At 41.0% G+C, this 26758-nt stretch overlaps 1 protein-coding gene across 1 annotated transcript in view; it reads left to right on the top strand.

The window, feature by feature from the left end:
• dcc (DCC netrin 1 receptor) overlaps positions 1-26758 on the top strand; it is a gene marked incomplete at both ends in the record, with an annotated part of 277106 nt that overhangs the window by 195899 nt on the left and 54449 nt on the right. The window contains 6 exons of the mRNA XM_079178564.1: positions 9050-9288; positions 11294-11432; positions 16024-16131; positions 16927-17121; positions 17261-17293; positions 21611-21676. Of these exons, the coding sequence (XP_079034690.1) occupies positions 9050-9288; positions 11294-11432; positions 16024-16131; positions 16927-17121; positions 17261-17293; positions 21611-21676 (780 nt within the window). The remainder of the gene's footprint in view (positions 1-9049; positions 9289-11293; positions 11433-16023; positions 16132-16926; positions 17122-17260; positions 17294-21610; positions 21677-26758) is intronic.

Here is a 26758-nt window from a genome sequence, read left to right on the forward strand (position 1 = left end):
ATCAACCGGTGGCTGAAGGAGCTGCACAGAGCTGCCAGGCCGTCCCACATGGGGTGGGAGGTGTTGTCCATCAGGGATGATAGCTTAGCCATCATCCTCCTTCATGAGGAAGTTTGTACTTGTAGTTGATTAAGAAGAAACGATTCTAAAGAAGTAGTCCGGCACTGCATCCAACAGGGCCGAGTCCTGAAATCTTCATCCAGAGTAAAAAAATCTGTCCCAGCCGTCTGTGTGTGTGTGTGTGTGTGTGTGTGTGTGTGTGTGTGTGTGAAACATGTATGAACTAGGTGTGTGGCTCACACCCATTGCCATGACTGTAGGAGATGTGTTTGTGTGTCTGTGAGTGAGGGACTCATTAGCTTTTCCTACCGACTATGGGCTGCAAAAGTGAGATAAATGAAACACATCCAACTCTCAGCCAAGTTTCATCTTATGAATTAAACAGCCGACCCTCCTCTGCTCACTCATGCAGCCCGTGGCGGACATAAATCCTTTATTGTGCTCATAAATATGCCACGTTTCTGAGGTTTCTCTCGATTTTCTTAACCTTCATTACGGGATGTGATTATAAACTTTTCAACAAAAGATTATTTCCAACTCGCTCTTGTTGTCTTTGATCGAGTTTTCTTGAAAACGAGGAAGGGAGGAGCGATGAAGAGCGAGAGCGAGATAAGGGAGATGAAGGTCGGGTATGGATCCTAAAAAGAGAGAAACAGCAGGGGGAGCGAAGAGATTTGATGGACCTTAATGATAGCTCATGGGAAGAGGAGGGAATGACAGCAGGGAGAGAGAGCGGGCATGAGGATAGCAAGGAGAAGAAAGAGGGAGAGGCGTGGGATGTAGAGAGAAAGTAAAACACATTGGGACAAAGGCGTCTTTAGCCATGCAGAAACAAACACACAAACGCACGTCGAGATTCATAAAGAAGTCTGCTGAAACAGATTGTAAGGTCCCATGTTTACACAGAGCAGCAAAGGAACCAGACTACACATATCAGCTGGATACAAGTTCTGCTGCTGGCACAGTCTGCTTGAAAGGATTCCCCTCCAGACATATTCTGAGATATAAAAAAAGTGATATTCTTTGAATAATAATTCTGTCTGATAGGGGGCTGCTGCATTGTTTTCCCTTATTTGATAAAGCAATTTAAAAAAGTTCATTCATTTAATTCCACTTCCAAAAAATGCTGATTTCCTGGTTAGTTTAGTGTCACAGGAATGAATGCAAGGACTAGGACTCAATTGCAAGACCACAGGAGAGGTATAGTCAGGAAAACAGTCTTTATTTAACACAGCTGATCACAGACAGGAAAGGCTGTGTGGAGCCCGTGGTCCGGCACAGCGTGCAGGCCGGATCGACGGTGTGGTACCCGTGGTCCGACACCGGAGGGCAGGCAGATTGACGGTGTGTGTCCCGTGGCACGACACCGGAGAACACGGGGGGATTCCCGGATCAGCAGACACCGGAGGCAGGCAGAGCGTCGGCGAGCAATCCAGTGGGGACACAAAAGAGGCTCGGGGGGTTCCCGGACCGTAGGACACCAGAGGCAGACACCGTAGGCAGGCAGAGCGTCGGCGAGAAGAACTGTTGGGACACAACAGAGGCTCGGGGGATTCCCAGACCATAGGACACCGGAGAGCAGACACCGTAGGCAGGCAGAGCGTCGGCGAGAAGAACTGTTGGGACACAACAGAGGAACGGGGGATTCCCGGACCGTAGGACACCGGAGAGCAGACGCTCGCGACAGCAGGCGATACGGGGTTGAAGCGGGTGAAAGACGGGACAAACTGACAACCCCAGACTGCAGGACCAGGGTTCTTATAGTGGCAGGGGAAAGGATTGGTGTAATTAGAGTCTGGTGTGTCAGCCTGCGAGAGGTAATTGGCTGAGTGGCTGCAGCTGTGCACCAGTCAGGGGTGTGGCTATGGGAGTGACTGGAGGCAAAAAGGGGAAAAATCCCAGAGCACATGGCACAACACAACAAACAGGGAAATGACAGCCAGATGAGGAGATTAGATTGGGGAAAACCAGAGGTTAACCCACACGGTCCAACAGGGATCCTGACATTTAGTGTTCTACACAGGTGACACATCTGTGCTTGTGCTGAATGGATGAAAACCTTAACACATCTGGAGTTCTATAGAACACATTTAAACACCTGGAATTATATGGGGATACATAGACACATCTGTAATTCAAAACAGATACTTAGAACCATCTGGAGTTCTTTAGACATGTATATACACATCTGGAGTTCCTTAGAAACACATATACACATCTGGAGTTCTTTAAACATACATATACATATCGAGAGTTCTTTAGAAATTCATATACATATCTGGAGTTCTTTACAAATAGATATACACAACTGGAGTTCTTTAGAAATACATATTCACATCTGGAATTCTAAAGAGATACATACACATCTGGAGTTCTAAAGAGCTACATACACATCTGGAATTCTAAAGAGATACATATACACATATGAAGTTCTTTAGAAATACATATACACATCTGGAGTTCTAAAGAGATACATATACACATATGAAGTTCTTTAGAAATACATATACACATCTGGAGTTCTCAAGAGATACATATACACATATGAAGTTCTTTAGAAATACATATACACATCTGCATTTCTATAGAGATATGTAGACACATCTCTAGAAACATGTAAAATCATTAAAAACATCTATATAAATACAGTGTGCACATGTGGAGTTCTGTAAACATACATATATAATATGTATACATATATCCAGAGATACAGTCTTACATGGAGTTCTGTAGAGATACAGTCTTACATGGAGTTGTAGTGTGACAGTCAGGAGTTGATAAGCTGAGACCCTGAGGGCTGAGACAGAAACTAAACCCATTACTGTTCTGACAAGGTCATCAACAGTGACACACACACACACACACACACACACACACACACACACACACTCACTGTCTGTCTTGTCATGCCGGGACAAGCTGAATTCTCCGTCACTTTATGGTGGCAGGCTGCAGGAGAGTTTTTTACGAGAGCTTTAAAAAACGTCTCGTTAACGGTGGGATCCTCGTTAATATACTGCCTCGTCCCTCGCCCTGCCGCCCACACACTGCAGAGACAGAACTGATCCTCAACCTACCGCCACGCCGCCATTTAATCAAGGACTGGAGGACCGCAGAGAGGGAGAAGGAGGGAGACAGGGGGAGATAGGGGGGAGGTGGGATAAGAGCAATATGAAAGGATGCAGGGAGAGAGAAAAGAGGAAGCGAGGCAGAGAGGAGGTGTGCGGCATATGTAATGGAAGAAAAAGGAAGGGAATGAAAGAGGAATGAAGGAAAGACAGAGGGCGGGATGGAAGGAGAGGACAGGATTGAGGTAGTAGCAGGAAAAAAGAGAGGTATGCAGGACGGGAGGGAAAAAGAAAAGTGCAGAAAAATTTGGAAATGATGAAGAAAAGCGAGCAGACAAAGGAGGGATGGAAAGAAAAAGGAAATAAGGGATGGAGGGAGGAGAGAGTAGAGGGAGGAGTGCCGTCCTTATCAGTATTCTGTCCTGACCAGAGCTTTATTGTGATGCTGGACGACCAGTTTAACCACGACATCGCCTGCTGCAGCTCGCCCCGCAGCTCCAAACACCTCTTTCATCAATCTCTCCCTCTCGCTCTCTATGTTGGCCTGCAGCTGTACATCTCTCTTCAGCAGCAGCACATTAGATGTCAGTGTTGATTTTCTCAGTGGTCTCGTTTAGACTGCAGACACAACAGGACGAGCCTCCTTCATCTCCCAGGAACAATGTCACCTTCACCTGAACTCACACAGAGAGTCAAGAGCTCGATAAGTTTGACTTTCGCGCTGTATAAATCGAGAAATCGGAGTAAAAAGTAGAGACCATGTTGCGCCACATTGGGCCACACTCCCTATCCCTCTACATCCAACGCCCGCTCGGACCACGCCCATCTTTAAACTCGACCTTCATTTAATCTCAAAACATCTGTGAAGTTTCATGACGGCATCTTTGCAAAGTCGAAAATGGCAGTAAACGCTTCTATTTTCACACGAGTTATGTTAGAAACGGCGCTTTTTACGGCGTAAAATTGTGAATTACACAGTATTCAGAGAATGATATAGTAAAACTAGAAAATGCATTTCCTGCTGAAAATGCATTGGAATGCTGAAAGCTGAAATGAATTGCAAAAACATTGCTGAAAATAGATATCCAATTAAGAAAAATTGCAAAAACCTTAATAATTCAAAAAGTTTAAAGATTGCAAATATGAAAAGTCAGCATCACCCCTCTCCTGAAAGAGCTGAACATTTTAATATTTGAACGGTTTCTGTGGTTTAAAAAATGTCAGTACTAGTGATATTTGTTATAGTAGTAGTTGAAAGCTGAAATGAATTGCAGAAACATTTCTGAAAATAGATATCCAATTCAAAAAAAGAATTGCAAAAAGCTTAATAATTCAAAAAGTTTAAAGATTACAAATTGCTGAAAATTTAGAAATGGGAGACTACCTGTCTGAAAAATGTTGTAGCCTGAAAGCATTTAAACTGCACTGCTGAAAACCCTTCTAGTTGAAATGTTTAACTATGGCATCTGTAGCTGAAAGTATGAGGAAGAAGAAGGCTTTGAAAGTTGAAGAAGTTTAAGAGGATTTGAAGATTTTCTCCATAGATATCCAATTAAAAAAAGATTGCAAAAAGCTGAATAATTCAAAGTTTAAAGCTTACAAATATGACTCATATCACTCCTCTCCTGAAAGAGCTGAACATTTTAATATTTGAATGGTTTCTGTGGCTTAAAAAATGTCAGCAGTAGCGATATTTGTTGCAGTAGTAGTTGAAGTTGTAGTTGTAGTAGAAGTATTATAAGTAGTAGAAGTATTAGTAGCGTTAGAATAAGTGTGTGGGTGGGGGGGTCCTCTAAAAGTATCCAAGACCTGAATGACTGAATGAGAGACACAGAGAGAGAGAGAGAGAGAGAGAGAAGTGTATGTGCGCGTGTGTCTGTGAGTCTGTGTGTTTATCAACATTGCTGATTACCTTAATCACGAACACCTGTGTGCCAGCAGCCTGTTCATGGAGAACAGAGAAATGTACTGACTGAGTGAGTGAGACAGGCAGACAGACAGACAGACAGACAGACAGACAGACAGACTCAGACCGTTAGATGGACTGAGTGAGTGAGTGAGACAGACAGACAGACAGACAGGAGGTCTAAAAATGCCTTTGACTGAATATCTCCAAGTCGTGTGTGTGTGTAGAGAGAGAGCGTGCGTGCGTGTAACTGGTTGCCATGGTGAGGACGCACCTGGTGTTTATAAACATCCCTAATTAGAAACACCTGTGTGCCAGCAGCCTGTTCATGGAGAACAGACAGGGAAACACCTCTCAAACAAATCCTCAAAAACCCCATAACCGTAGCTCCTATTGCTCCGATATCAATACATGAGCGGAAGGATGAGTTGAACAACAGATCCTGTGAAATTTGTGTCTGTAGTGTAAAAAATGTGGCTAACCTGGCGATGTAGAAATGGGGTACCGAGTTCTGTGGAAGATGTTTTTGCGGCAAGATTTAACATTGAGCTCTATGGAGCAGAAAGTTGGTTTTTCCTCTCAATTAAGTGATTTTCTGCCAATGTGTAAATCTGTGGGATTCAACAATCACTTTTTAACGAGAAGACAGGATTAGCTACTGTATGAACTAAAAAATATATATGAAGAGTGAAAATTGTGGAGTCGAAGGCAAAAGACAAATATTTTTTTCACAAGAATCTGAAGCTGCTCTTCACTCTAGCGGTGACATCACGCACTCTAAGCTGCGCAATACACACCCATTATAAGGGCAGAAAAGGACTGAAAAACTCATAAAAGTTAAAATGGGACAGTTCAAAAATTATAAAAGATATCAAAAAGATTATAACATACAATAATAGCTTAAGATTTTCTCAGTATTTTAAAGTTGAAATGGTGTCTGTAGCTGAAAGTATGAGGAAGTAGAAGGATTTGAAATTTGAAGAATTATTTGAAGTATTTGAAAATATTCTCCATAGAAACCCATTAAAAAAAAAATGTGCAAAAAGCTTAATAATTCAAAAAGTTTAAATATTAGAAATATGAAGAGACATAGCACTCGTCTCCTGAAAGAGCTGAACATTTTGATATTTGAACGGTTTCTGTAGCTTAAAATATGAAGGAGCCTTAGCGTGTCAAAAAACGTACGGAAGAAATATAAACGGAAGAATAAAGAAAACAGGATAACAATACTTGGAATGCTTAAAAGCATTCCAACAAATAGAAGGAGGGGCTCATTACCATTAGAAAAAACGCAGTAAAAAAAGCGTTTTTGACTGTTTTTATACGGTGTAAAAAGCAGCGTTCTAAAGTCCCTAAGAAGAGCGACGCTCCTAACAAACTGTGTGAATATAGAGCTGTTTAGGGCACTTTCCATAATCACGGTGACTAAAATCCGTCCAGACAGAGACAGAAATACAAACACCTGGCAAAGTGTTCAGAACCTCCTCTGTTGTCAGATGATCAAACAGGTTGGAAGCCAATCATTTAAATCTAAAGTTTAAGTTAAGTTTTCTAAAACCACCTCTGAAATGTTATTTACGTAATTTATGCTGTTCACAAATGCATTTTTGGATTAAAAAATACCAACGAATTTGAACAAATGTAAAATAATTTTACTAATAACTAAAACCCACTTCAACAAATGTCAATATTCTTCCAACTTGTCAAAAAAGGTGAAAATCATACAAATATCTTTTTTACATAATTATTTACAGGTTGGTAAATGTGTATCACCTGATACGTGCGGATCACATTTGTGTGGAGTTTTGAGACTCCAGGTAGCTTCCGATCCACAAATGTGCGTTGTATTTAAGTGCTGTTGGACGACTCCGGTGTGAGGCTTTTCGGTGGGATTTTAAAGCGGGAAACCATAACTCAAGAGTCATTAAACAATACTTATTCCTTAAGCAGGAAGCCGGTCTGTAAACTGTAATGTTTTGCGTGGTTTAGTCTGACTGCTCATGTTTCTTACTTTACTGATGTCACCAGCTTTTAACTTGGCTCTGTAGCTAGTTAGCTATGTAGAAAAGACGTCCCCACTATTAGTCCGGCCTACTGAACCCTGATTGTCTGTGGAAAGGCGTCAATGAGCTGGACCTGTTTGAACAGATATAATATCAGCAAGATGTCTTTAACCAGGCGAGTCTTTGACTACAGGTCGGGCCTTTTTAACGGTAAACTAGTCTGTTGGTTACTACATGGATTAACCAGAAGAACTACCGGTCAGTGGTTCGGTCGAGTTTGAACCCTCATGGTAACCAAAAGAGAGCCCATTTGTACCTGCAGCACCACTTTGGCCTGTCAAAAGTCTAGATGTAGGAGGATCTGAGGGCTGATGTTGAAGCCTGAAGGAGCTGAGCAAATATCTGCTGTTAGAAATGATTTACACTCCTACAATCTGTGTGTGTGTGTGTGTGTGTGTGTGTGTGTGTGTGTGTGTGTGTGTGTGTGTGTGTGTGTGTGTGTGTGTGTGTGTGTGTGTGTGTAGGTGTGTGTGTGTGTGTGTGCGTGTGTGTGTGTGTTGCACTGAGATAAAAATAGATGTTATATTCAGAAACCAGTTAAAGACGGACAGGCAGGGATCAGCTTCTGGTCTTTTTTAAAACTGGAGCATCATTAAAAAAAGAAGAAAAAAAAGTTTCAGATGTATTTCTATTATTTTTACTTCATATTTTATATTTTATTATTCATTTTTAGTTTTGATTATAATATTTTATGATTAGTATTTTTGTTATTTACAGTAGTTTTAGTAGCAAGCATATGTATTAAATTATTTTTTCATTTCAGCCTTTCGACCCTTTTTTTTGTTGCTACAAGCGATGCATCAATCAGTAACAAACCTCACAGAGATCTTCCTGCATTAAAAATCATCACCTCCAGCTTCCCTGCAGGTTTTTTTTACTCTAAAAATACAGTCGGTTGAAATTCATGACAGTGACTTTGCCGTGAACCAGGAAACAACGTTGCCAAGTTCAACTGGTGTGTGTTTATATCTTTACCTCTCCTCATTCCAGCTCTCTAGCGTCTGTCTCCTGTCCTGCTGCCTTCAAGTGCTCCTTTAGCCTCAAGTTGCTGATTCAGAAGTCACGTTTATGAACCCCATGAGGTGTTTAGGTGCTGCGAGTCGGAAACCGTAATTTATTTCAAATTGTATCGCTTTTTTAAAGTGATTCACATTAGAGTTAAACTGCATGTTCGAGTACTCGATAATTAGATTCACAAAGGTTTTGTAAGATATGCTCATATTTACGGCATTTCTAAAGGTACATGAAGGCAGCATCCGTATTCTGATTGGTTGGAGACACAGATCCACGCAGACGGGTTTCATATGTTCAAATACACAGTGTCAGTGTAGCTCAAATTGTGGTGGTTTTATTTTTCTAGGATTGAAGTATTTTTTTAATCCAAAATGTAAAGTAAGCGATAGTTGATTTCACATGTGAAACACGTTACACATGTGATTCACATACATGTTGAAGGGCTCTGCTCGACTCCTCAGAGCAATAATAATTGAACTAAAACATGTCCAGGTTTCTGACACTTTCAGGTGTTGTGTTCCAGCTCGTAACAGTGTTTCGTCCTTTGCCCCTCTGTGGATCTGAGGCTCCACTTCCTGTTTAAAGTAACGCCTTTCACTTTCTTACCCTTTGTCTTTTTCTCTCCTCTTCCCTCTCCTGTTTTTCACTTCCTCAACCATCCACTCCTCATTTCCTTCTTCCCTCCTCTCAAACCAACATGGCTGCTTGCTGAATTCTAAACCTGCATGTAATCTCTTGTATTTATTATGTTGTTGTTTTGTTTTTTATCACCTGTGTGTATATGGACACATAACAAACCTATATTAATCTGAATATATGCTTGTGTCACACTCGTTTGCATATATAAATATTCATTATCACACATTCATTACACTGAATGATTTCATTAATTATCCCCAAACAACCTGGTTACCGTTAACAACCCCACCCCACCCCAGACCCCATAGACCCATCTGAGGATGACCTCTTCCACCTCTTTGATAAATACCCCACTCCCATGCCAGACACCAGCACTCCCATGATCCCCCCGGTGGGGGTCCAAGCCGTGGCTCTGTCCTCGGACTCGGTCCGCGTCTCCTGGGCCGACAACTCCATGACCAAAAACCAGAAGGCGTCTGAAGTCCGGTACTACTCCGTCAAGTGGAAGACCAGCTACTCCACCAGTGGAAAGTACAAGGTGAACACAGACAGTCAATCCATGATGTTAATGTGCAGCTGTACATCACTTCTGAGGTTAGTATAATCTCCTCCTAAGATGTGGACATGACTTGGGGATGAGATGGACTCGAGTCATGGATCTGGTGACTTTAGACTAGACTTGACAAAACCGCAAAAGACTTGAGGAAAACTGTTGATTTGGGACTTGACTTCACTTAGACTTTTGACTTGGAATGACTTAATATTCTCAAACCTACTTCCTGCCTCAATTTAAGACTTGGGACTTAAGTGTCTTAACTTGAGACTTGAGGTGGGACTAACCTGTCTTGACTTGAGATTTGAAGTGGGACTAACCTGTCTTGACTTGAGACTTGAAGTGGGACTAACCTGTTTCTGCTTGAAACTTGACTTGTGACCTACTTGTTTTGACTCAAGGCTTGATTTAAGACGTACCTGTCATGACTTTAGACTTTACTGTGGACTTAGTTGTCTTGACTTTAGACTTGAAGTGGGGCTTACCAGTCATGACCTGGGGCTTAACTTAGGACTCATTTGTCTCTGATTGAGACTTGAAGTGAAACTTACCTGTCTTAACTTGAGACTTGACTTGGAACTTAGCTGTCTCTACTTGATAACCTGTAAAATAATGACTTGTTAGGGATTTATCAATTGGACTTGTCATTGAACTTACCGGTCATTACTGGACCTTTGCCATTACCTGTCAGATAGAACTTTTTTTGAATTATACATAGTTTTAGGCCTGGAATTGATTTGGGACTTTCTTTAACTTGTGACTTGACTCGGACCTCATAAGATGTGAGAACAAGTCCCACCTCTGCTCTCTTACAAGCTCAATCCTTTTTTTTTGTCTGCGACGGAATGAATAAGATGTTGCATTCATGTTTATTATGCCTTCCTATCTATGTTTCAAGTACACCTTATTAATACTCCTTCTGAACAAGAAGTGTTATCACAGCAAATGATTATCATCTGAGGGATAAAATGTCAAACCTGCCACCACCAGCGCTGCCTGAACTCAATTAAAGCAGGTGCCCTCTCCCTTGCAGCTATATCACAAGTGGCTCTCCAGGAAGACTAAATAGAGCGCAGCTACTGTAAACATTTATCACAGCGTAAAAAGACCAGAGTTACAGCGATCTGAGCATAAAACAGACTGGAGTAAAATTAAACTGTGTTTGTTTGTTTTATGTCCGTTTCAGAAGCTTTTATTGATCAAGACATCTCTTAGGAAATTATTCTCAGCTGACAGAAAGAGTTAAGATTGTTTGGCTGTACGGTACCGAAACAAAACCTGGAATCTTGGATTTGGATTTGTTCTTAAAGCAAGACAAAATCCTTCACTGATCTCGTCATGTTCTCCTGTTCACCTGTTGAGACTTCTTTTCTTCTCTGAACTTGTGGAAAACTTCAAAAACACTGTAAATAGGAAATCTATACAAGGGCAGACAGTCTGCTCACCTTAATAAAGTGCAGCTGGGGACAGGCAGAGAGAGAGTCTGTCGTTATTATTTTTATAAATAAGACATTTTCTTGGTGCCACAAGGACAAGAAGATGTCTGGTCTTGAAGTGAAAACTAAAAAGAGTACATGCAGCTGCTGGGGTATTTTAATATACACTGATGTTGAAGTCTTAGATAGAAGTAATGTTTAAAGTACAAACACAAGGACGGACTGTCTCCACAACAGACATGAAATAAGATGCTCGGAGGAGGAACGCACTCTCAACTTTTTATGAGTGGCATTATTCAACTCATTATGTCTTGAATACATCTTTCTTAAAGACAGCATATCTCTATGGTTTCTTCTATATATTAAATTGTAACCGTAGCTTTAGTCTTTTGTCATGAAAACAAACAAACAATCTTTTTCTTTTCCTTTTGTGCATGTTTTGTTTGTTGTTGAGCCTTATCAAGGGATCATTTATATCTATTTGTCTGTCTGTCTGTATGTCTCCATTTTTATTCTAAAACCATCTAAATTCTACAACTCTATTGTGTGTCCAGTCTGCAGACACCACGGCGCTCAGCCACACCGTCACCGGCCTCAAACCAAACACCATGTACGAGTTTGCTGTCATGGTAACCAAAGGCCGCAAGTCCAGCACTTGGAGTATGACGGCGCACGCCACGACGTACGAAGCAGGTAGGTCTCTAAGACACACGCTTGTGTTTCTAGTTATGTCCTTGTGAGGACACAATTGGCATAACACAAGCCCAAAACCATAAGGCCTAATATTATTTAAAAAATTGCTTTTTTTAAGAAGATTCTTTTATCATTGGAGGAGTTTTATTTTAAATGCTACTTGTACTTGTCCACTACAAACTACATCCTTGGGCTGTATTCCGACCGTATCTTAACCTAACCTACACTTAATTCTAACCTTCTTCAAAACCCAAGTCTTAACCCTTAAACATCCATTGGGGTGCTTTATCATTTCACCATATAGTGTTCCCTTCAGTTGTCACATATTGTCATACACGACTTCAGTCCGTTTTTAGGGTGTGCCAGCAGAGATCTTAAGGTGTTGAACGGTTTGTGGAAGATCCTGAGAACGACTGAGATGATTTGCATTGATTTATACAACTAAGCATTTTCCATAGCAACTGAGCAACCTCCACATGCTGAGGTAGACATTTAGGAAACATCAAGGAAATACAAATATATTGCATCTGTTTATACAGTTTCATATTTGGAGTTAAAGGTTCTGTTTGACAAAGTTGTCAAGAATGCGAGCAGCAACAAGAGTTCTGCTGTAGAACCTGTCCACCCTAACAGAGTAAATGATGGTCCATTTAGAGTCAAACAGACTAAAAAGCAGAGTATGCTTTAGGGCGGGCTGACTTTGATTGACAGTTTGCTGCTGTTTCCACAGTCGTTTACTGAGGAAGACTCCTGCGCATTCCAAAAAGGTTAACTTCCGTTCACTGGTTGAAAAAAAAGCCAAGACGGCGATAGCCAAATCTCCGAACTCGAGGCTTTAAAACGGCAGTCCACAAACCAACGGGTGACATCCCGATGTCCACTTCTTATATACAGTCTATGTAGTCGAGTCATTTGGCTTCATGCACCATTGAGCAGCTACCATAAGAATGAATCAGACCCCGCCTCCAACGCTGTATCCAGTTCTTTTTACATATCCATGGAACAAACACTGAATGAACTCCATTGAATGAACCTTGAGTTAAGTTTTGTTGTTGTCAAACTTCTGTTTACAAAGACAAGAAGGAACTTTTACAACTCTAGTAAGTAGGTGATTCTTTTTTCAGTTGTGCTAAAATATTCCTCCATCACTTTCTCCTCACTGCCATGCAAAACACTCAGCTGAACACAGACAGCTCCGTCTTTCTCTGGAGGATCTGTTGAAAGTCATTCTGGGAAAAACAGGGATACACTCAAAGAGGGCAGGTTTTGGGAAACAAGGGTTCACCAAAACAATATGGGGGTGGAACCTTCTTGTTTTCTTTCCCCTCCTGAACAGTGATTACTTCTAACACGTGCTTTAACAATGCACAGAAATCTTGTTTTGGTTCAGTGAGGTGTAATGCAGAAACTCCACTCTTCCCACACACACACAATAACCCTCTGCAACAATGAAACCCAAACACAGACCGAAATCAAAATGTCAAGGTATCCCTTTCAGGATGTTTACAATCATGTTTGTCGGATTTGTCACCCAATTAAGCGTGAACGGCATTACCACCGCCGGCTCCCCGGGGCCTGGTGGAATACATTGACATTCAGAGCGAGCAGACGGACTGAGCCCACTCAGTCCCTGCAGTCATCCACCAGCTCTGGACACTCTGACCACGTTTTTTTACAGCAAAACACAGGAAAAGCTTCCTTCACTGCAGCCTATAATACCTCTGCCTTACTGTTAGAAATACTCACAGAAGAGTCCTAAAGACACCAGATCTTCCCCAGAGGATGAATCCAAATAATGTTGCTGATCCTCTGACCTGTCTCAAGTTTTCACTTCTTGTACACTTAGAAGTGTGGAAATGTTATGGGCAGATTGTCATGCAATTTGCATGCCTCCCACACTTAGATGCCCTCCTTGGATGGTGTCCATTCTATTCCCATATTTCTATCTGTACAATAAGTACAATTTGTCCTGATGGTGCTGCAAGGAATTCGCTAAGAAATAGAGATTGATTTTTAACTCAATAAATATTAATTCAAAGCACCAGTATGTATTGATTGGCATCTAGGGGTGAGGTTGGAGATTGCAACCAACTGAATAGTAAATCGTAGCTCTGTAACAGTCACCTGACTTCCTCCTTTCCCCCCAAACAAACAAGCCAGTCATAACTCATATAGCTGCAAGTGGGCTTTGTCACCTTCTTTGGGCATTTTTTATAAGGATTTATGAGGCTTGTTTTCTCTTGGGAGAAAAGTCTCAAAATAGAACCGAAACGATTAGCAGTTCTGCTGCAGTTATGGTGTGGTCCAACTTCAGGATATGTTTGTAACTACAAAACATCCCATTAACATCCTCCTTTCAAAATACACCTGTGATAACATTGAACCCATTCGATTGTTCCTTGACTGTAACCAGTGGCTGTTAATTGAAAGAGTTTAGATACAGGTCCTTTATTTAATTCCCAACATAGCACTTACAACCTGTCAAATCACTCACAACACCTTGTGAGGGCAGTCAAGGCTTTTTATTGGTGCTAACAGTAATTTTGGGAGATATACGCTAACGGTGTTGGAACTGATTGGTGGTTCAATTGAATCCAAACTGTGTTTTTTAGTTGAAATTATTATTTTGGTGGTAGTCTTACTCACTGGATGTAGATACATTTGCCATTGGCCGTGTGTAACATGCGACATTCTTATTCCCTTTTGCTATCTGTGCTATATATTTTGCAAGGGCATCAATGCTGCATCCTGCCCAAGACGATTGTGATTGGTATAAAGAAATAAAAACAACCCAGACTGTTTTTTTGTTGATGCAGATCGGGCTGAGTAGTCCACCACTCAGTAGCATTGACTATAAACTGTAGAGAAGTGTAATTATTTCAGTTTTTAACACTGGAAACAATACTTTTTCTCCAGCAGCAATGTGCAGGTGTATTGTCCCGAGGGCCTCCCTCTGTATTTATTGAGAAGTACAGGTTGTCACCGTCGCTAACAGGCTCAGCTGGAACTTGTGATTTCCCGCAGCGCATCATGTCAGATTTAACAAGCGGTTTCATTAGCCAGTGCTGGGAATGTGAGCTTTGAGGACCTGCCCCGGTGTGAAACTTAACAACATGTTTTTAATCACATCTATGACTCCGTGGTGACAGTTGAAGAGAGAAAACAGAAGTCGAGTGGTTGACATTTTCACAACAGCAATACGATTCAGGAAAGTGACGGAAGTTACCCTCTGCACACTTTATTGTCAAGTTCAAACAGAGCAGATTGCTACAATACAAGAAAGTCACACCAAAGCCACAGAACAACTGAACCGTATAGATTGTTGTCAGGAACTTCGGGTGAAGAACTACTATACACCTTTAGTTTCAGTTGTCTTTTGACAAGGAGCAAAGATAAGAATGCCTCACTGACCGGATAGTCAACTCTGTAAAAAAATAAAATAAAAATGAATCCGGTCTCTGGTAGGAGAAAGATACACAAGACTAACTCTTTACTGAATACTGGTTACTGAATACGGTCTGTCGGTCGGTCGGACCACTTCTCAATAATTATTGGATGGATTGCCATGAATCCTACTGACTTTGGTGATTCCCTGACTTTTCTATGGGCTTCACTTTTGTGTTTTGGAGGGAAATGTCTCAACAACTAATGGATTGATTGCCATGAAGCTTGATAGAGATGTTAATGTCCCCTTCAGGAGAAAATTGCAACAACTTGCATGACCCGCTGACTTTCCACCCAGCGCCAACATCAGGCGCTTTGTTTAAAAGCAAATACCTGCAAAGCTAATGACATTACCATCCGCCTCAGCTGTACTTTGTGTTAGTGCTAATTGGCAAATTATAGCATGTTCACATTGTTGCTGTGCGCATGGTAGCGTGCTGATATCATCATTGAGTTCAAAATTGGGCTCTGACTAATTACAGTCTCACAGAGCTGCTCTGTAGTCTCTGAGCCTTGTTTTAACTTCGGAGGTTAGCTGGTTCCCCCTGCCTCCAATCTTAAGGCAGAGCAAAACTAGCAGTCTCCTGGCCAAGGCTCATACTTAATGGACGGGTACCGATTCTGATATCGGTCTTCTCGTCTTGTCTCTGCAAGCAAGAAAATTACAGCATTTCCCAGAAATGTGGAACAAGTCCTTTATTCGCATTAGCTTCATTTTAATAAAACTGTAAAGGTGCAGATAACCAGGGTTACCCTGGTTAAAGTCCCAGTGACATTAGAGCGACTTTAGCTTCTGTATTATGACGTATTCTCCAGTGAAACAGATTATTTTGAGTTACAAGAGGGATTTAAACCAATCCTTCACATTTGATTGGACCGTGGTGGACTACAGAGGTCTGATAGCTCCACACACACACACCTCCATAGTCACTAATAGTTGCAGATTGATGGATGGATGGATATGGTTGGTTAAAATTGGTTGGTACTTGCTTACATAAGCACAGGAAGAAGAGATGATTGGATTTTCATATAAAAACACCTTGGTTAACTGATATTTAGAAACTGAAGCTAACCACAGCATTATCTCATCCTTCCACTGCTGACGCTTATTTTTTTCTTCCTTTTCCTGACCCTCCATAACTGACAGCTCCTAGCTCCGCCCCCAAAGATTTGACAGTGATCAGTCGCGAGGGACGACCCCGCGCCATTTTAATCAGCTGGCAACCGCCGATGGAGGCCAATGGCCGAATCACAGGTGAGGGTTCGCACAGCTAACACCACAGGTATAGCCCCCTACTCATCCAAGGTACACTGTCCAATCACAGCGCACACACACTATCCATCAGAGGTAATAGTTATTTTGATTTTCAATTAACCTGGTGATTATTTATTTGAATTACAGACTAATCATTGTAATCTGTAAAATGTCTAAAAGTGAAATAATGTTCTTAGAATATCAAAGATGTTGAGAATTCAGTTGTTGCTCTTTGTGCACACATACACACACACACATACACACACACATACACCTACTTTCCTCCATTGTTCTCTCTCTCCTCTGGGCGATCGACCTGACTGTAAACCCGTCTGTTTTAACGAGCTCTGCTGCTCCTGCAGTGTCCTGGAGGACGAATCAAACGCTCCCTGCAGGGATAACAGTACAACACAACGCCAAACACGCACGCACACACACACACACACACACACACACAGATCAGATATTTTTAGATCTTATACATATTCTTTTGTCAAATTTCCCACCCTACGTCTAAATATTTGTATGTTCGTATCCTGTAACAAACATTCTGCATATAAACATGTTCAAATATTAAGTCTTCTGAGGTCTTCTATGAATAAATAAATAAATAGCTAAAATAAAATAAAATATTAAAATGGAAATATGACATGTCTTTGGTCCCAAATTCAACATGTCAAATCTTTTAATCTTTCAATTTTATTAGAAACTGGAAAGCAAAACACTAATGTTAACCATACTTCACTGTGGATATAAATGTTCCTCTTATTACTCTTATGATGTTTTGTCTGTCAGGCTACATCCTGTACTACACGCTGGATAAGAACATGCCCATAGATGATTGGGTGATGGAGGCGATCACCGGTGACCGGCTGACCCATCAGGTCGTGGATTTGAACCTCGACACGGTTTATTACTTCAGGATTCAGGCCAAGAACGCCAAAGGAGTCGGCCCGCTGTCTGAGCCCGTCCACTTCAGGACCGCCAAAGGTCTGTCAGAGAGAGTGTGTGTGTGCGTGTGTGTGTGTGTTTGTGTGTGTGTGCGACTGAAGATCAAGATCTGCTTCATCTGTAAATTCCTTTGTTTTATATTTTATACGTTTGCTGTCTCCCTCTGTTGCTCTTTCAGTGGAACATCCAGACAAGATGGCTAATGATCAAGGTAAGCTTTTTCCCCCTACTAGTGTGTGTGTGTGTGTGTGTGTCTGCATACTCGTGGATTCAGACTAGCTTCAAATTCTTGATTGTAAAATAGTTCTTACATTTCAAACAATCGCTGGTCTCAAGTCGTCTCATGCTCTTCAATTTTTATTTCAGTTCATTTGAATGTTTCTGACACCTTCAAATCATCGGCAAGTTTCATTCCCAAAAGTTTTTAAAACATTAACATGCCAATTATGTCATAACATTAATGAATTGCAAAATATATCTTTTTTATGGTTATTTCAAACTATGATGGAGTTATGTTTTACAATTCATCAATGTTGTGGTAGGAGTTAGCTTGTGGGGAGATCATGCGTCCGGTCGTTGGTGTGAGTATCTGTCCACGGCTAATCCTGCACAATACTGGATCCATCAGCTTCATATTGTTGTGCTCATTTATGACTGTATGCTCAAGGACCTCATGTGGTGAATGACATATTTTATAAAAAATAAATATTACTTAGATCACTTAGTGATAAACAACTGCTTCAGTAGCAGGTGCATTTCTGACAATTGGCTCGGCTAAAAACAAGCCTTACCTGGTCTGTTGCAGGCCGATACAAGATGAATAAAAAACAAAAACCAGTGTTTGAAAACCAGTTGGTCAGTGAGTACAGTAAATTGAAACTGTTACTAAAACTGCTAAATGTAGTGAATAAACGGTTCAAACACTTGGCTGACAGTGAGTGTCGCATGTACACTAATGTGAATGTGATGAAAACACTTCACTCTATGGAACAACCCCGACTCGTCAAGCTGAAGGGAAGTCCTTTGTTATTTTCTTGGAAAAAAGAAAAGTTCTTCTGAGAGAACAATAAAAGGAGAGCGAGCCAGAGAGGAGGAAGAGCTTTTTGTAGTTATTAATTCAGACTTATGGGGGCGATGGAAAAGAGCTGTTTACCATATTAAAGTTCATCAAATTAACTCAGACATAATTAACGCTCTGTTCGCTGGTTCTATTCATCAGCCGCCGAACACAGCTGGCAGAAGGGGACATAATGCTAATGACTGAAGCCTCAAAACTTTTTTCTAATTTGTGTCTCTAAACTTTTAAATCTCACAACAGCTCAGAGAACATGACGAATCATTTTGTAGTTTTTAATGTGGTGTATTTTCCTATGGGCCCTTTGCATTTTAAGTGTAACGAGCATTAGTATCAGTCTGTTGTTACAATGTTATGATTACATGCACAGAAACCCTCATCATCATGTAGAGTTGCATCATTTGATGCCCAGAGCACACAAACAACAGCAATACATCATCAGCAATAATAAACTAGACTGAGAGTGCACAGTCATGCTCCGTCAGGCTGCACTGCGGTGCTTTCAGCTAATGCAATTATTTTTTAGCATGCTATCCACATCCATGGTGCTGAAAAGCTCACAATGTCAATGCGATCATGCCGATGCTAAGCAGGCGTACTCTTTGCCGAGATCACCATCTTAATTCAGCCTTCTGGCATGCTAACGTTTGCTAAGTAGTACTAAATACAATGTACAGGGGGGGGCTAAGTGCAGGGTCAGACATTGCACGGCACCCCTGGAGCACTTTCTTGGGGGGTCCGGTGCCTAATGGCATTGTGCAGGTATTTAGTTATAAACCAATTGCAAGTTTACGACCATATTGGCATTGGCACACTGGGAAACAGAATAGGTTTCTATGGGTGTTGCAAATCTATGCACAAGGTCTACAGTTGGACCCTTTTGACTCAGACGCCACTTGATGGAGGCAATTCACAATTTCCCAGCTAATTTAAAGGTACTGGCTCGCATCCTATTTTGTCCATGAAAATCAAAAACAGAAGGCAGAGAGTGTGCGATGACTTCCTGCTGGGAATACAGATACAGCTCCCAACCTGTTCTATGATCAGAAATCGACATCATCGAAGATCCCCAGCAAATACAGGAGGGAAACAGCACTCAGACCACCTTTGTCCGAGCCAAAGTACTCACTGCTTTCTACAAATGCAGTCTGGGAATTTCCAGTGCAGCTGGACTTAAGAGCAGTGAAGCGATGGGGACACTGAACCAGAGAGTCTCAGCTCCCGTGTCAGGGTGTTAAATGGTGCTGTTTGTCACTGACAGATGTGTGTGCCTGTGTGCATGTTTGTGTGCGTGTGTGTGTGTGTGTGTGTGTGTGTGTGTGTGTGTGTGTGTGTGGACACTGCGGTCCCTCTCCATATAAATCAGAAGTGTTGTCAGGGGAGAAGGGAAGATTGATGTTCAGCCTTGTTACTGTGAGCCTTACACTGTAAACACACGTACACAAACATATACACACTGTTTAATGCACACACAACGATAGGCTGCCAGGAAACACAATTAATGTGTTTTTAGAAACATGAACATTTTAAAATCCAGTTCTTATCAAAGTTGTTCCTGTAGCTTCAAACTGCAAGAAAAAGAAAAAATGTGCTTGATATTTGACGGCAGCGTTATCACCACCACGGCTGCTGCTGCTGAGAGAGAGACCAGCTCTTAGTTTGAAGTATCGTTGTTTGGGTTCAGGGTTACTTTGAGATGTGGAGGTCTTAAGATTAAGATTCGCGAGAACAGTTGGGAGGTTTTGGAAAGCTCTCTCATCAGTTTCAAATCTCTGTTCTCTGGCAGCCTTCTGTGATGATCTGTTTCTGACTTCCTCTTGGGATTTCCTCCTCCAGTGTTCCTGGTTTACGTACTGGCTCAACTGCTGCTTAGCAAAGACATAAGAAATACCAATTTCAGAATATATGAATATATGTATATTTATATTTTTGTACGCAAAATAAACTAATAATACTCAGAGTAGAAGCAAGTTAGAACATTTAGAATACAGGGGAATGAAATGAAAAGCCAGATTTTAGTGTTGTTATGGCTGCAGTTTATTTTAGTGTATCGTTAATCTGTGAAATCTGTTCAAATGTGATTCAGAGATCTGGAGCCGGGCTAGAATCAGCTCTTTCAAGTCTTGAGGTTGTAGTACTGCTGGGAAATGTTACTTTTTCCCCCTTCTGTTATCGACTATGACCTTATACAGGAAGTTAGAGTTTGTACACTCCGCTAGAGTCGTCCATTGTCAAGAACTCATATGCTAACTATGACAATTTCTCACAAATGTCTAATAGAATTAAATGACGAAGTAATGACACATTTTGAAAAAAAGATGGATGTAAACTGCAACTTGACTGGAGGTAATTCTAGTTTTGCTGATGGTGTACCGCTGTGTACCGTCATTACTCTTAATCTAGCCTACAAGGCTTTGAAAGGTTGGAGAAACAGTCGACGATGGACACAGAACCAGACCCTTTTCAACCTATTTAAAACCAGGCGAATAATTTAGTGTGTATCAGCTGATATCAGCAATCTGTTTCTACCTGTCCTATAATATACTATTTATTTATTCTTTCTTTCTTTCAGCATGTTACAGTGTGACAATTGTGATTTTCGTGTTATATTATAATACTTGGGTTCTGGATCTTCTCTAGTAGGCCTATACTACTCAAACTGAAACATCTTAGGGTTATGGTGGTGTGTTTGCATATTAACAAATATGCACTGTATATTATATGGTGTCAATACTTGTGCTTTCCTCTCTTATTTGTAGCCTTTAGTGTCACTTTATAATATATTATAGGATGCCTACAGCCTTGAATCGAATTGAAAGGTGTGCATGCAGAGCTGAGGCGTGTGAGCTATTCATCCAGGTTTAAGCAGCAGTGTCACAGTCAGGATGCTCAAACATATTTTTACAGAGAATTAAAGATCACGAGGAGATATTAGGTTTAGGGGTCCTCCCTACAAAATCTGTAGTTTTTTTACTTAAAACTATGCAATTTGACATAATTCTGTACCATTGTTATCACTATAGATAACTCTCAATAAGCTTAAAGAAACAACTTGCCATAGTATTATCATTTGTTTTTCTTTTTACACATATATCAATAATTATATTTATTCAAAAATAATCCCTTTCCAAAGAGTAAACTGTGTAGCTTCAGTATTTATCCAGAGATCCAGAAGCCAATAAAAACTTCTGCTGCTGAAATGAAACTAAAGGACTGTAAGTCCTTTTTATGGGAACCAATCCAAATACCCATTAAGTGTTAGAGTCCAGGCAAGTTGATAAAAGCTGAAAGAGAGCACACGTATGATAAGAATGTGTGTGTGTGTGCACCGTCTTAACAAAGTCATTTATTTCCTAACAAGGAACCAATCTCTCCACAAAATGACTTTTCCATCTTTATCTCAGCAGTTTTCTATTTATTCCTGATGTTCCTGTTTATTTCTCCGATGTCCAGGTCGAGGGGGAGACCACGCCTACTGGCCGTCTGACACCAACCTCATTGACAGGAGCAGCGTCAACGGTAACACACACACACACACACACACACACACATTGTTCTTCTGCTTGGCTGAAAGAGGAATTCACTTTTGGTTCATTCTAGGACTCTATTTACTGCATTGAAACCAAATCTCCTGGGAGCTGAGCTAATTCACAGCTACTCAGTGGTTGTTTTGATCACTCTGCTCAGTCATGTCTGAACTTAGTTTAATGGCTCACCGTGTCCTGGCGAAGAGCTGCAGCTCAGCTGATTTACAGTCTGTTAGGATTGCTTCCTGTTTTGTTGTCGTATCGCCGCCGGCAGGAAAGAATTAATTAGATTCACTATCTCACCATCAATCAGTGTTTTTTACAAACAGGAGAAAGTAATCTTTATGGAGGAGCAAGAAAAGAGTGTTGTGGCACATCAATCACCTGCTTGTAGTTTTTAATATAATGCCAAGAACAACAATAACATTACTGATGATAATTCTTGACAATGACAGGGGAGAACATGAGCGTCTTTACTGCAAAGAATATCAAACTTCAATATCATAAATCTGATGGCAATAAAAAATGATTACAGCATTACATTTCATATTTACATGAGAACATTTTTATTATTTTCAATTTTTCTTTTAACTATAATTTATGCTCACATTTTGATATATAGACACTAGTCTCCAAAGAAAGGCCAGTTTTAATGTTATTATTAATATTAGCTATAATTCCACTTTTATCTTAATATTTTCAATGAACCAGACAAAAAGCCAATGGGAGTGTTCCTTTGGATTTTGGATTGTTGCAAAAAATAACAGTTTAGATTGAGATTCAGTCTTTATTGTCCTCTATAGAGGAACTTTGCTTACACAACACTGTGCCCTGTCTGTGTAGGAACAGCTGAGACAGAATGGTTTAGGATACATACACCTTTTGTTCAGCAACATAATCTTTACATACGAACACCACTTTTTATGATTTTTGATGTGTAAATGCAACCACCACAAGTAAAAATCCACCACTTAGATCAGGGGTCCCCAAACTTTTTCCCGTGAGGGCCACATCACTGAACATATCGTTTGACCTAGGGCCGCACGATTATGGGGGGGGTGCTACGTGCGTGCTACTCGCAGGTGAGCGACTGTTGCATCGTGCGCGCGGATCGGGGCGGAACACCGCCGTGCGCGATACAGAGAGCAGGGGAATTGAAAACGCGCGACCATGTAGTGACAGACATGACATGCCGGCGTGTAAATAAATTAAGCACAAGTACTCGTCCTTCAAGCTCCCGTCTCTCTGCTCTTCTACTTCTTCTACTTCTACAGGGTGCGCGCATGACAGCTCTCATCTCGTTCGCCCCCTGGTGGTTGGCTGATTCAGGAAGCGTTTGATTTGATATGTAGCAGAGCACGTATTTTAAACGTTAATATCGCAGACGATCATGCTCATTTAATCGTGGCAGCCAAAATCGTGATCGCGATTAAAATTCGATTAATTGTGCAGACTGAAAAAAAATCATAATGCGTCTCTGGTATTGTTCAGGGGGCCGGACCAAATGTGGAGGCGGGCCGCATCCGGCCCGCGGGCCGTAGTTTGGGGACCACTGACTTAGATAAAGGCTCACTATCGCCGTGGTTCGATGGTATCGACGTTTAGCCACTTGTTAGCAACCGTCTTCTTTTAATAACACGTAAAAACTTCAAAATTCAGAGAGGGGTATTTACTGCAATTCTTTTGTTGGAGAACAAGTTTGTTCTAACCACGGACCTTATTTCAGGAATGTGATCAAAAACCCTTTGACATTACTGCAAATCAGTGGCGGGCATTTTATACCTGGGCCTTCTGTGCTGTGCTATTACAGTTGAACAGCTACGGTGCAGAAACATGAATCCGAGCATGACGGGACGCTGCGTCATTAACGGACAATGCATCGTCAAATCAACGTAATAACGCAATGACTACAACAAAATCAATAGAACCGGTCACATATATTCATATGACAACAAAGCATGACAAATCAATCCAGCAAACCTGCAGCGGATCCACGCATTCCACCACACAAGAGCACGAGCCATTCAAATATTATTCATAAAAACGACACGATAGACAAATGAACAGTAGTAATGTTACTGCAGATGTAAAAAAACATACGCAGTTTGTCACTTACCGAATGCTGTTCACTTAAAGACAAAGTCCATCCTCCTTTCTTTGTTGACAAAGAGTTTAATAATGCTAATATCAATCATGATACACACGCCAATGCTAATGTTAAGCTAATAGTTATACTTGTGCTAGTATTAATATGAATGCAAAAATGACTTACACCTATGCTAAAGGAAATACTCTCCTGCACACAATGCCAATGCTAATACTGCTGCTGGTAATAAGACTGAAACTACTGCTAAAGCTGTTGCTAACAATACAAATCATTGACCATAAACATAACTGTCTCCTCTCATTTCTGTTCAAAGAAAAACTGTTCAGTTACCCCTACCCCGCTAAGAGGTCAGAGGTCAGGGTCTAAATCTGGCATTGATTCAGTGTCTCACTGAAGGACAGTTGAGCAGTATGCATGCATGTGTGTGTGTCAGTGTGTGTGTGTGTGTGTGTGTGTGTCTGAGGACGGTCTCTCTAACATTTTGTCAGTGTTGCTGCCGCTACAGCTGCCGGAGGCAATCATAAATCCGTCCTCTCTGACCTCCGACCTCCTCTGAGCTTTATGGCGGGTCAGCGAGGGCAAAGCCTCGTTCATCACCTCCATCGTATTTCGTCTTTAACACAGTGTCATCAGTTATATCGCCGATCTTTCTCTCACTTGAAAAACAGCCTACAGAGAATCTTCCACTCCAGACTCTTACCACCAGGTCCCAGTTCTGCAGGTTGCCACATTTAACTGTATGCACAATAGCATATACACACAGGTGATCTGGTGTTGACGTGATCCACTGAGCCGTGTCGGAGCCGTATAGACTGTATATAAAAATGGACGACATGACACCCCTCGCCAATGGTGAAGCTAAAACATCTTGATCGCCTCATGTTACCAGATGGGACATGGTTTCTGTCATCTTAGGTGGTTCTTATTGCACTGATTAATGTTTTTATGATGAGTTTGGTTTTAATTAGTTATTTGATCCAATGAAAATGGGGTGTGACATCTTGATTGACAACTGTGATTCTCTTTCGCTAACTAGCTGTGGCTGTGCTTCGCTGGCCGTTGGTTTGAGCGAGGGACGTCCATCTACAGGCTATGGTCTGAGCAGTTTCAGTGCTGATAAAAGCATTCAAGAAAATGTCTTCTTTCTCTCCTCATTTTCTCCTGAGGAGGTGAAGTCGGCTTTTGTCACGGCTGAGAGCTTCATACTATTCAGGCAATTAAAGTAAACAACATATCTGGCTGTTCAAAGGGGTTTTGAAAAACATCTTGAACCCTCATGTTCGCTTGAAACTTCACTTGCTGAAAGGTTTAACGGTTTCGTCTCTGTGTGATGTTATTTGTACAAAAAGGATTTGTCACTGTTTATGACTTAATAACATAACTAAAAAATGAATAATAACTTTGATTTAAAAGTTTGTTTGTATAAACAGAAACCCAATGATGTCACATTGTTAGCAGCTCTGTGAGGCTAGGTAGGCATTGCAGTGCACTAATCTCTAATCTAATTTCACCATCTTGGTTTAATTTGTGAGCATGCTTACATTGCTATCAAACACTAAAAACAAAGTACCGCTGAGACTCATGGGAATGTCGTTCATTTTGTACTGTACACACTGAAAATCTAATGTAATGGTGATAATGGTGCCATATAGAAAGCTAAGGGGAAAAGTTCATCCTGTGGGGAACATGAATATCTAAATTTCATGGCAATGCTTCAAACAAATGTTTCATTTGTGATTTCACTCAAAATCACAAATGTTTTTGAGACACATTAGAGTGGCGCTAGAGCAGCGGTCTCAAACTCATCTTCACTCTGGTCCACATCAGCATCACGGTCGCCCTCAAAGGGCCGGTTGTAAATGTAACTACTCCTAACATATTGGTAAATAACTGTCTCTGCATTTGATTATTGTTTATTCAAGTGTTATATAAGTTATATAAATGTAAAAATATATTTAAGCACATTTCTGTTATTATAACTTAAATCCTTTTAATTTAGGGTTAAACCCACATTACTCTATCAAACGTTTAAAGAAAATATCAAAGACAAATATCAAACACAAGTTATTACAATAACTTTGTTCAAAGCTTAAAATCCTTTCAAGGGTGCGTTTGCACAATCCCACGTGAAGTATTTCATGTGTTGTAAAGCCACGTTTAAAGTCGTCTTCAATGTACTCACAATACATTTATATGTAAAATGTAGAGTAAGCAGAGAGCTGCTTCTATGACTGTGTGTTTAAGTATCTCATCATTATGACTTTCTATCTCATAACTTTGACTTTCTATCTCATAATTTCAACTATGGGGATATTTTTATTATATTATTATGTCTAACTTTTTTTTTTCTGGCGGATTCGCGAGCCACATAAAATGACGTGGCGGGCCGTATTCGGACCATGAATATCTGTACAAAACTGAGTTAAAATCCATCTAAAGAATTGTTTTAGTCTGGACAGACGTTGCTAACACTAGAGCAGGGGTGGCCAACCCGCGGCTCTTTGCCCGGTTTCATGCGGCTCTTACGTTCATATCGAAGTTTGTATTTGTGTTTTTTTAATGTTCGTGTTCCCTTCGCTTGAGTTAAATACGGTATTTTCGTCAAACGCGCATGTGCGGCCACAGATTACGTTCCTCGTCGACCCATTTAACGCCGAGACGGACTGTTTGAAAGCCCCGCTAGTCACAGATGAGGATGCGGCTGAGTTAGAGATGATCGATCTTTGTGAGGAGGACCAACTCAAACCTGCTTTAAGGGAAGGGACCATTGAGTTCTGGAAAAGTGTGCCAATGAAAAAATACCCCAATGTCAAACGGGCTGCGTTAAGATGCTGTCAATGTTTGGGTCAACATACGTCTGCGAGTCTGTGTTTTCTACCCTGAAACACGTGAAATCAAAGCATCGATCTGTTCTGACTGACACCCATGTGAAAGAATTGCTTCCAGTGGCAACAACGGAATACAAGC

Source organism: Pholis gunnellus (assembly GCF_910591455.1).
Source record: "Pholis gunnellus genome assembly, chromosome: 18".
In the NCBI taxonomy this organism is placed as follows: Eukaryota; Metazoa; Chordata; class Actinopteri; order Perciformes; family Pholidae; genus Pholis; species Pholis gunnellus.